The 12,656-nt window shown below is 33.8% G+C and overlaps 1 protein-coding gene across 1 annotated transcript; it reads left to right on the top strand.

The window, feature by feature from the left end:
- The first annotated feature begins 9,093 nt into the window (after positions 1 to 9,093).
- LOC111895140 (farnesyl pyrophosphate synthase) lies at positions 9,094 to 11,920 on the top strand. The gene is made up of 11 exons (XM_023891237.3): positions 9,094 to 9,424; positions 10,062 to 10,086; positions 10,186 to 10,298; positions 10,397 to 10,483; positions 10,578 to 10,694; positions 10,771 to 10,859; positions 10,940 to 10,991; positions 11,079 to 11,174; positions 11,243 to 11,377; positions 11,450 to 11,521; positions 11,602 to 11,920. Exons 1-11 carry the CDS (start codon positions 9,311 to 9,313, stop codon positions 11,728 to 11,730), a joined length of 1,029 nt encoding a protein of 342 aa, XP_023747005.1. The 5' UTR covers positions 9,094 to 9,310; the 3' UTR covers positions 11,731 to 11,920.
- Positions 11,921 to 12,656: the final 736 nt, after the last annotated feature.

Here is a 12,656-nt window from a genome sequence, read left to right as displayed (position 1 = left end):
ACGATAAATTAGAATCCATTCGAGCATACTCACACTCGACAACTCATTCCTCCTTGATCCTTGGTATTCCAAAGATTCTTACTTGGGTTGTACACCGCCCCGGTGCTTTCAGTAGTACGGGCCCAATACTACTGTCCACATCATATCAGAATACACCCCAAGTCCTCCTCTTCGGATCCCAAATTCCAAGTACTCTATCATGCATAATCCACTCTCTAACCGATCTCTCATAAGCCCCTCGCTGCTACCTACTCACTTTCAAGCACCTCATAGCAGCTCACCTCTCCCTAGGCTAAGGCATCACAAATCAGGCCACTCTAGTGCTAATAAGACTACCTAGCCTACTCTAGCATGAGAATACATCATATCAATATCAATGTCACATAACATGAGGGTATTTTGGGAAATCACCGTTCGGGCGCGGACTGATCGTACACACAACTCTGCTCTGCGTTTTTCCAAAAATCTTTTGCTCTTTTTGAAAATACTTCTCAAATCCTCAGTTTGAGTTCAAATACGCTCGAAGGTGTACTCGAATCCCTCAAACCAAGGCTCTGATACCAACTTGTAACACCGTAAATTTCAAAACAATTTTTCGCATTTTATGAAAACATAAATAATTTAATATTCATAAAAACATCAATGTTTGAAACTCAATCCATGCCATATAAAATACCAAGATCTCATGACATAAAAATTTCGTGTGTGTGTACTGATCAAGCCGATGCCTTCCCACGGTCATCACTACTACCTGAAACAAATAACGCCAAACACTGTAAGCACAAAGCTTAGTGAGTTCCCCAAAATACCACACATAACACATATTAGCCACCCGAGGCTATAACTCTGTGGGTCCGTGGACCCTACTCTGTAAACCCTCTGGTTCTATCTCAGTGAACCTTCCAGTTCCAACTCTATAAACATGCACGACATAAATCACAAAGAAATAATGCAGTACAACACATAACATACATATAGCATACAAATACTCTATCACATAACTCTGATTACCTACTCAAGGTAAAGTATAGTGAGAAGACTCACCTCGCGTATCTCGATAACTCGCAAATCCCTGAAATCACTTGTGCTCGATCCCCCGATCTATAGTCCTCCTATAACACAATATATCTCTAAATAACACTTCACAACTAAGGTTGACTAACCCTATCAAGTCAACACTGGTCAATGGTCAATGGTCAACTTTGACTGGACTTGGCGAGTGCACTATAGCGACTCGGTGAGTCTATACGCATCCACTGATTCCCTGGGATCCTCTCTCGACACGTCGAGTATTTTCCTAACTCGACGAGTTTCACCTGGCATGAGTTGTGGGGCCACCACGACTCAACTCGCCGAGTCTCAAGAACAACTCGGTGAGTTCCAGCTTGAATCAGTCCACCCGTCAACCCTCTCCGACTCTCCCTGACTCACTGAGTCAACCCCTTAACTCGGCAAGACCACTCGTTGAGTGGTTATGGATAATCTTCATGCTACTCGTCGATTCTGTTCTTCAGACTTGGCGAGTCTATGCCATGCATAAACTCAAACTCACTCCTGAGGTCAGATCCGTTCTAATAACTCATAGATCCAGTCCTTCCAAGCGCATACATCACGTAAAGTTACTATCTTGGTGCTCATGCAAAGGTTCAAAGGCCTTATTTGATGATATGGTCTCTAGAATGTTATTCTAAGCTCATGGCCTCCATTAACACTTATAAAGCTTGAGGGAAAAGGGTCTCTGGACCTCTTTGGGTCCAGATCTAAAGTACCAACACGAGAAGAGGCCAATTACTCCATGGATCATTCCACAAAGGAACCCTAACTCTAAGATTTACACCAAGGACTGAGAAAGGAACGAATGGTTACCTCAAATGAAGTCTCTGAGCTCAGGAATCACTGGATTAGCACCTTCTTTGGTCTCCTCTTGCCTTGATCCTCTTCTATGTGCAAAAACACCCACAAATAGTCAAGTATCTTCCTCTTCTCTCTCACAAAACGCTCAAAGACTCTTTAGGGTTATCTCTGGGGTTGGTGGCCGCAAATGACGGCCATAAGCCCCTTTAAATAGGTCTCATACCCTGGAAATTAGGGTTTCATTAAACAGCGTGGACTCGCCGAGTCCAGATGCGAACCCATGCCCATAGCCGCGATCATACTCGGCGAGTTTGGGCTCCAACTCGCCGAGTCTCCTCACAAAACACCAAAATATATATATATATATATATATATATATATATATATATATATATATATATATATATATATATATATATATATATATATATATAAATGAATAATACCTGGGAATCCGGGCTGTTACACCATATGTTTATATTGCCAAAGGAAGGGGCATTAGTTGCGAAGCTGTCAAATTTTACCTAAGGATGTTAAAGTCAATAAGTTCGACTCTACTTTAGGTAAAGTCCACTATCTAACTCTGCTAAGTTTCTATTCTGAGATTCTTGATACATGATGTGACTGGGTCACATGTTGATCTTTAAGAATCAAAGAAAAAGTGAAGAAACTTAAAGAAAGAATATGTTGAATCTGATTACGTAGATGGATTTCTATCGCATAATTTGAAGATCGGATTCTTGAGCTACTTCTTAGGAGTTATGATATATTGCTTAGAAATAGATAACAGCAAAGTGTTCATGCTCTTTTGCATTATAAGGATAGTTTTTCCACAAAGTTTTTAAAATAAAAGGAAAAATGATGATTTTATTTATTTTAAAATATCCTTACAATGGCATTTGAGGAAAAAATTGTTGCTTATATGATTCCATTAATAGCAAGAGTGGAAACATGAAATTGATTCTTTCATTTGTGGTAATGTCTAAATTTACCAAATAAGGAAAGATCGTCATCACCCAAGTTTCAATTGGACCGAAACTTGGAATCATGTAAGTTGTATAGCATGATGAATGAGAATTTTTCATCTTTGGAAAATTAAGACTAGTTCTGTGGTCACATGTATATGTGACTCAAGAGAAGGACTAAGGGATCAAGTACACTTTCTTGTGCACTTATAAAAGACCACCACAAAAGATGGATAAGACTATTCATCATGATTTACTATGGTTTAGTAAATATGATTATACTTACAAGCTTAAGTATAATTCTAAAACATTGAAAATTTTTCAATGTATAATAGAACGAATAAGAACAATCAAATTAGGCAGAAGGATAAAAGTTTCTCAAATCTGAAAAGATGGGAGAGTACTTTAGTATCATGTTTTAGGATCATCTTAATGATTTTGAGACCTTATCGCAATTCATCCTCTAAGTGCATTACGATAGTTAAGAAGAGGAGTTATGAATTATTGAAGTGGTTAAATCAAGAAGATGATTCAAACTTCGTTCCAAAAACAATTCATAGAGTTGTACTCTAAGATTGTAACTTGAGTGACATGTCTTAAAGAAGGTTTAAAACACTTATCAAATGTAAGAGTAAAAGTTTTCTACTCTTGTACATTTGAAATTGGTAAGTTGTGATGTTTTGGATAAAACAAAGACCAACTAAGGCCAATTGTGTTAAATGTTTGTCTTGATTAGAATCCACACTATCTCTTGAATATTTGGCAAGAAAGTCTTATAGGTCAAGGAGACAGTAGGAGTCTAAAAGATCCTGAAAGGGTTTCAAGATGTAATCAAGAATAAAACCTGTATTTCATCACTACCACACAACTAGAGGTTTATAACATATCGTGTTGACATTTCTGTGCCCATTCCAGATAAGTTGGCTATACATTTGAGTTCTACATGTTCTCAATTGTTTGCATAGCTACTTGGAAGCAATGACAGATCCTTGAGCTGCTAGGTGGCAAGAAGTTAAGATTACACAAGTTCAATCCATATGAGTTAGGATTTGTCACTAACCTAGTCTTGTGATTATGGTTTTGACAAATTCACGTGGATAAGAACACATACACCACAAAAAAATCTAAGTGTCATAAGGTTTCTCTTCGATTCATGAAAATGATGGTAAGGAAACTCTTTCACCAAGTAGATTTTTAAGTAGATAGCAATTGTGATATTTGTAGTTCTCAAAGTCGTTAGTGGAGCATGCGTGGTTAACCGGCACACTAACATTGACTTATGAGAAATGGCAAAAAGTCTAAACAATTGAGATTATGATTACGGCATCCCTTTTCATAGTTCTGAAATTGTTTAAACACACCTGTGAGCTATCTTAAAGAGGTGTATGATTTTGATAAAGTCTTATCAAGGCAATCTAGTATCATAAATCTGAACTTTGGTAAGAAAATCAATAAAGTTTTGATTTCTAGAAGTCCAGTTGATTTCTAGGTACATGTCAAAGCTAGTGGGAGCATAAGTGTTATGCTAATAATCATCATGTTAGTGGGAGCATGATAATTATGGTAAGTATTGCAAGTTAGCAATGTTAATTATAGAAAAAAAAAAGTTTCAATTCGTGAGGTTGTAGGAGTTGAAAAAGTTGTTTTGCTATAATTAAGGGAGAGGAAATTATACTTCATTTCAATTATGAAAAGCTTAGATTGAGTTTATAATCATTCTAAAGAGCTTATATTGAGAGTTTAATCACCTTTAGTCAAGAATATATATATGAATTTCATGTTGGGTTGGTTCAACTTAAGGAAATTCTATATATTGCATTCTCAAAATTTGATTATGATTACGGCACCCCTCTTCATAGTCAAATTTTGAGAATATGGCAAACAAAAAATTATTATGGCAAAAGACTGGTCTAGAACCATGTCTTTATGTGAAACATCATCGTGTCCCGTTTACTTTGTGTACAAGATCGATTAATGTGCTATAATATTTATCCTTTCTGAATTTTCAAATGCATTGGGGCATTAAGGAGGAAAATGTCGAGAATTGGATATGACTAAAGTGATTAAGCAATTGTCGAGGACAATCTAAGGTTTACCAAAGAGTGGTTGCTCAAGGACAGTTGGAAGTATAATGTTAACATTGGAATGACCATATTGACGTAGTCTGAAAAGAGGCAACTCTTGTTCAGAAGTGATAGTCAAAATGGGAATATAGAGTTGTCTTCATAGGTGGAAGCAATCTGTGTAAGGTTAAAGAAACTTAATGCAAGAATCATGTTCAAAGCAATGCGCTTTGAATTTAAGATATCGTTTCCATGGAATTGCTCTCCATTGGAATACTCTGTAATGATTGTTGCCAAGCCTTTGTGGCTTTGTGCATAATCATTACAAAAGGAACAATGCATATAAGTTTAAAATTTAAACAGATTGCGATAAATGAGAGGAATTTGGAATTCTTATATTTAAGACAAGGAGTTGGGAGTGTGAAAAGAGGATCATTGAAATTATGTTCAATTGATCTAGTTCACAAAGAAAAGGATCATGGACAAACATAGAGTTCATACTTAGTGTATGGCAAAGCTATTGTTTAGAAAACATAGTGTACATGCTTGGAGCATGGGACACTTAATGTTTTAATTCAAGTATAAAGTTGATAAAACCGAAACAATGAATAATCACTAATCAGTACGGTGATAAATAGAAAGTGTTTTATTTATATTCATAGGTTTTGATACCCATATTAGATTCATTTATTCTTGTGTTTCACTTTGCATGTTTTGACTTCCATAATAACTAGGTTATTCTTCCGAAATGACTAAGTTGTTCAAACCATCCACAGTCGGTCATATGTTGGAAGTAGATATGAATCAAGACTGTCATGGGTTGGCTTGTAGGGGTCCAAGTTGGTGGACAAAGTTTTGTTACAACACTCATGAGTGCTCATAAGTTCTAAGTACTAGATTCAACCCGCGCTTATTTGAATCACTTCATGGATTTTATCACGAGTGATCATGAGACGATAATATATTATATTCTTCAAACCTAGAGATATGAGTTGTTACTATGAGTTGATAGTACATTGATTGCACGAAAACGCATTGGTAACTCAATGTTATAAAACGTGCCTTTGTGTATGATTCAACAAGTAGCAGAACAAGCCATATAAGATATCTAGAATGGAGGAATATATGATCCCTTATCTAATGGACAAGTCATTTACAAGATCAGAGTTCAACAGCGGCTTTAAGAGCTACGATTGCCAGTTAGGTTTTGAAGTCATACTCAATAATAGTTTTAGACTTATCCAAGTAGGAGATTCTTGGATTAATGTCTAAGTCCATAACTATATTTGGTATGTACTTGATCCGACCCGGCATGGTCTATTTGGGTTGCACTTCACCGACAAAATTTATATGGATAGTCTTTTGAGAATAGTATATTTATGATTTATATTAATATATTATATGTTCTAAATATATTAATATGGAATCATATTATTTAATTAGTATTGATCAAGAATTAATTTAGAATTAATTAAGTGATCAAAATGAACTAATTAAATATGGACTCTTATATATATGGAATGGGCCAAGTTTATTTAGGTTGGGCTAAACTTTCATGGATAGTCCATGGAGTTTTTAACCCAAGGATCATATGAAATGAAAGGTCATGGGTTTAACCCTAGTCTCCATACTATATAAAGATGTCCTTGGTTGATGAAATTGGCACTAGTGTGGGTACACTAAGAGGGCTAGCCGATTTCACTAGAGAGAACCAAAGTATTCTTATTCTCAAAGTCTTCCAAGGTGTTTTGGTGATTTGTGATTCAACTTGAGGCTTCCACACTATTGGGGCTAAGCTCTTAAAGCTTGAAGACATCAAGCTACAGCAAAAGGTATGTCATCCAACTAGTCTTTGTAGTATATTTGCCTCATAGTATGCTAGTTAGGATTAAAGCCTTGGAAAGTTCTTATTTGCATGTATAATAGAGAAAACATAGATCCAAGGTTTATAGGGTTGCATATACACCATAAGAGTGTTAGAATGCTCGAAACCCAACATATATATATATATATATATATATATATATATATATATATATATATATATATAACTGAGTTATTGTGTTAACTAAACAAATGTGTGAACCTGCAAACTACGCGTCAGTAGTCATATGAACTGTGGACGCAGATATGATTGCTGACATATGGAGAGCGGACGCAGATATCCATGCATGCATATATATGAATCAACAATCATATCTGCATCCGCAATCCATATGACTGTTGATTCATACATATGAATCATAAGTAAAAAAAGAATCAACAATAAAAAAACTGTCAAATCTTTTTTTTTTAGCATATATGGCTTAGATGTTACATCTCATTAATATTTGTGGCTCTAATAGAAAATTACAGTACAAATATTAAAACAAAATTGTTATCATATTCAAATTAACTACTAGAATATTAGACTATAAATATTCAAAAAATTCTAATAGAATATTTAAATATTCTAAGAATTCTAACAATTTTAGTAGAATATGAGAATGTTTTAACACATTTAACAATTTTAGTAGGATACTATAATATTCTAACATTCTAAGAATTTCATTTGAATGTTTACCATATAATATTCAATTATAATATTTCACGTATATTTAAAAAAATGGTAATTTATTTTATTTTATGGGTAAATTAAATGACGAAAATAATATTTAGAAAAATTTTATTTTTTATTTTATATTTTATAATTTTATTTTTTTTAATCTTTAAGATGAATGGCTAGGATTGTATCCCCATGTCTCACAAAATTAACGTGATCTCAAATGAATCTCTACCAATATATATATATATATATATATATATATATATATATATATATATATATATATATATATATATATATATATATATATATATATATATATATATATATTGATTTTTTTTGGAAAATATCTTAAGAACAATTTTGGTTTCAAATAATTTTAGGAACTTAGAATCCAAAAATCAAAATCCACAAATCGATTTTAGGAACATGTTTTTGTGTTCAAACGATTCCAAGAACACATCTATAAAGTTTTATCCATGGCAGAAAATAAGATATGTTATTGAGTTCATCATATTTATTTTTGATATATGTTCAAAGTTTTTTTCTTGTGGGTTCATTAGGAACGAGAATTGTCCATTTGTTTATCAAAATTAAGAAATCTTGTTCAAAAAAATGATTCTTAAAAAATATGGGAAAAAAACAAGATTTGAAGGGGGAGTCATAGGAGATTTAGTTTTTGATGTATGAAGAACTCGTTGGAAAACTAATGTTGCCCAGAGAATATGACATAAGAGTTGTTGGAGATGTTAAAGTTGTCGGAAACTAGCAATGTTTTCTGAACACTAGAAAAAAGTTCAATCGTAAATAATATACAAAAATCAAAAAATAATTAAACATGAACAAAAAGAAAAAAGTATCATCCTCCTAAATTATTATCCCTATATAAATAATAAACGTGTTTAACATGTATCATTTGAGAGATTTTAACTTTCTGTTTGTAAGAAAAAAAGTTTCATTCCACGTTACGGACTTCTATTTTTAACTAAAACAAAAAGTTTCAAATCTAAAAATTAATTCAAATAACATTTAACAAGAAGCTCTTTTATAATTTTGCAAATTGACTCAAGTACCTTTAAAAAAATTAATTACGTTTTAGATAAGTCATTTTACATATTTTAAGTGCTTCAAATTATTTTTACTGAATACTTATATATAAATAGACTACAGCTTTCAAGTGCTAGCTATCAACTAGCAACTTTCAGTGTCCCGGTTACCAGGTTCTTAAGAGTGCTGGTATGGGTCCATTTTGGGACGTGATTGCCGACGTGGACACGACTTAATGTCGTGGTAACATGAAGCACACCGTCCCCCTTTATTTCTGGTTACTTCCCATTGCCAGCATAACACCCCTCAATCTTATTTTTTTTTTCTCTTTCTTCCATCTGTTTTTCTTCTTTTCTTAATGTAATTTTTCATGAGGAACTCCGTCCCACGAGAAATGATGAAGAGAAGACAAAAATTTAGGTTGATGTGGCTTTGAACGGCTTCGTATTTCTTGAACCAGTCTAATATATTTAATACGACCCAATTTCATACAAACACCCCCGTTATATGTGTACTTTTTGTGACCTTTATTTGACCATTTGACTTGCCACGAGTAAACTATTGGACGAATAAAGAAAATATAAAATGCAGCCATACACCACTGACTACTTGACCACACACTTGTTGTGTGAGTGTGTGTGTATCACAATATTCAGCAAAGTACAGCGGCATCCTCCTCCCAACCAATTCCTTCCCCTATAAACACACACACATACAGCGACATCTTCCCTACAAAACACTCCCACCCAATTTCTCCCTCTAAACACACATACTCGCTATATACTACGAGACAAATTTGGGAAGAATCTGATACCTTGTCGATTGCAAATTCAAATATGAGCACCGATCTGAAGTCCAAATTTCTCGAAGTTTACGATACTCTGAAATCCGAGTTAATTAACGATCCTGCCTTCGAATTCGATGACGATTCTCGTCAATGGGTTGAAAAGGTAAAACCTGAATCATTTTAATCGTTATTGTTGTAATCTGAACGAGGTTCTACGAGGTTATATGTTTGTTGTTCATCGTGTTATTTGAATATCCGATTTACTGATTTATATGTATTACATCGATTTTATTGCGAGAATATGCTGGTTTTGTGGTAATTGTTGATGAATATTACTATTAGTAGTTTTGGATGAAGGATGTTGGGGCTAGTAGTGACCTAGCTGTTTATTGAAAAATACTTATATATCAGATCTGACAGGTGCTGTTGCATCAACGCTCACATAAATGTGAGAATGTTGGAGTAATTATTACTTGATTTGGTATATTTTACAGATACTGCAATACGATAATAAAAAGGTTTGGTGGCTACCCACCTACATGAGTTGAAAATACTTGGTCAACCACAACCAACGACTATGTAATCTTAACTAATTCTTCTGGTATAGCAAAACATTATCAGGTGTTTTATCAAATCAGAAAAACGTTCTAATAATGATTAATGATTGACTTATTTCCATCAATGAATAATGTAACCACAGTCTTGATTTTATTAAGACACTAAAGTTTTTATTTTTATTTTTTACCAACGTCTTATGTATATGAAATTAATTATGTTTGTTTACTTATATTTGTTTGCAGATGCTTGACTACAATGTACCTGGAGGTAAGAAGAGTTTTGTGTATTTCCCTTTAGTTGGGTTGTAGTATTAAAATTAAAAATATAAAATAAATAACAGGGGTATTGAAATGTGATGGTTTGTAGGAAAGCTGAATCGGGGGCTGTCTGTTGTTGACAGTTACCAGTTGCTTAAGGGAGAAGAGCTGACAGAAGATGAGATTTTTCTTTCATCTGCCCTTGGTTGGTGTGTTGAATGGGTGGGTAATAAAGATTATGCTTGGCATTTCATTTGAATTGCATGATAATTAAAGTCCTTTAGTTCTTCATTTGATTGTTGTAATGTAAATATTGGCAGCTTCAAGCATACTTCCTTGTGCTTGATGACATCATGGACGAATCTCATACCCGCAGAGGTCAACCCTGTTGGTTCAGATTACCCAAGGTAAACTTGTATTTTTTTTTTTTTTCTAATTTAAATACTATATAATACTTGCTTGATATCTGTATTTATATTTTTTTATAAAATTTGATTCTAGGTTGGTATGATTGCTGCAAATGATGGAATAATTCTTCGCAACCATATTCCAAGAATTCTCAAGAAACATTTCCGAGGAAAGCCGTATTACATTGACCTAGTTGACCTGTTCAATGAGGTTGCTAATTGCTCTTCTACACATATACTTTTACTTTCTCAACTAAATAACTAATATACTGTAGTTTTGAGTACAGGTAGAATTTCAAACAGCCTCTGGACAGATGATTGATTTGATCACTACACTTGTAGGAGAGAAAGATCTGTCAAAGTATTCCTTATCTATGTAAGAAACCAAACCAGCTTTGAGTCTATAATAATAATAATAATAATATGTTTTCCTAATATCTTTACTTTGTGGTGCAGTCATCGTAGGATTGTTCAGTACAAAACTGCATACTACTCATTTTACCTTCCTGTGAGTAAATTACTACTCATACTCATTTTTCCTTGTATAAAGAAGAAAGAGTGATAATGATATGGATTGTATGTGTGGTTTTTAAAGGTTGCGTGTGCGCTCCTTATGTTTGGAGAGGACCTGGAGAAACATGTTGAAGTGAAGGACGTGCTTGTTGAAATGGGTACCTATTTCCAAGTGCAGGTACGCCCATGCAACTATACTATTTATTTACTAATATTTCAATTTAAATTTAAATTCATGAATTGCAGGATGATTATCTAGACTGTTTTGGTGCACCCGAGGTGATTGGCAAGATTGGAACAGACATTGAAGATTTTAAGTGCTCTTGGTTGGTTGTCAAAGCATTGGAACTCGCCGATCAGGAACAAAGCAAACTCCTACATGTAAGTTGTATTAACCAACCACCAACCACTGTTTATTTATTTTTCTTCCTAAATAAATTATTCTTTATCCAGGAAAACTATGGGAAGAAAGATCCTGCTTCCGTTGCAAAAGTAAAGGAACTGTATCACACTCTCAACCTTCAGGTTTGTTTGTGACTCTATGCATAGATTTTTTTTTTAAAGAAAAATATATATAGTTTAATTGGTAAAAAAATAAAATGCAGGGTGTATTTGAGGATTATGAGAGCAAGAGTTACGAGAAGCTCATCACATCCATTGAGGCTCACCCAAGCAAAGCCGTACAAGCAGTATTGAAATCTTTCTTAGGAAAGATATACAAGAGGCAAAAATAGAGGGACCTTATTATTATTATTCTGTTGTTGATGCCTCTTTGTATCTTTTGCCGATTGCCATTGTATTCTTGCAATCTTCCAACTGTTCTTATGTCTTCCTTCTAGTATTATTATTATTATTATCGACTTGTTTTATTGGCCATGTAATAGCGCTCATGTGTAATAAGACATTCATCTCTTTTTAAGCCAACCCATTTGTTCTGATGCAATAATTATGGAAAGAATTGTTATCCAACTTCTTTTATTTTTATGTCTGTCTGGAGTTGATGGAAATTTGGGTTTTGGTAGTAATAATTATTAACATCTTCTTGGTAAATTTTAATGATAATGGTATTTTGAATCTTTATAAGATATAATAAGATATAACAAATCATTTTTCTTATATTCCGCACTGTTTCTTATCAATATGCTTTCCTCTAGAGATAATAATTTTGACCCTTTGGTTGATTTGAGTTATGTTTTACCATCAAACGTCAAATTGGTATAAAAAATTAGATTATAATATTTGTATAATCCTTGAAGCTTGTCATTTCATCACCACTCTTGGTCGAATGGTATCGAAGCAATTCAGCTGGTTTGGTCTGGCCTTATCCATCTTCATGGATTCCAAGCTTTATATTGTTGGAGAATGCCTCATAAAACTTGGTGTAGTCTTCATTGTTCTCTGCAATCTCCTAGAAAAGCTCAATGCATTTCTTCACAAGCTCATTGCTCTCCTGAAATGTTCAAAGGAAGATCCTCAGAATCAATAATACCTTTCACAAACACAAGGTACTCATGAATTTATCTCCTCATATTTGTCCATGATATGACATAAAATTTGCTGTTGTTTGGATTCTTCTTTGTGTCAAACAGATCAAAAGGAGCTCTTTTTGGTACAAAGAGAACAACTTTGAATTCCAGCTGCCCTTCAACTCAAAAGTGTT

The sequence above is a fragment of the Lactuca sativa genome, chromosome 5, assembly GCF_002870075.4.
Source record: "Lactuca sativa cultivar Salinas chromosome 5, Lsat_Salinas_v11, whole genome shotgun sequence".
Taxonomy (NCBI): Eukaryota; Viridiplantae; Streptophyta; class Magnoliopsida; order Asterales; family Asteraceae; genus Lactuca; species Lactuca sativa.
Note: the sequence above shows the minus strand (reverse complement) of the source record. Positions and strands in the feature narration are given on the sequence as shown.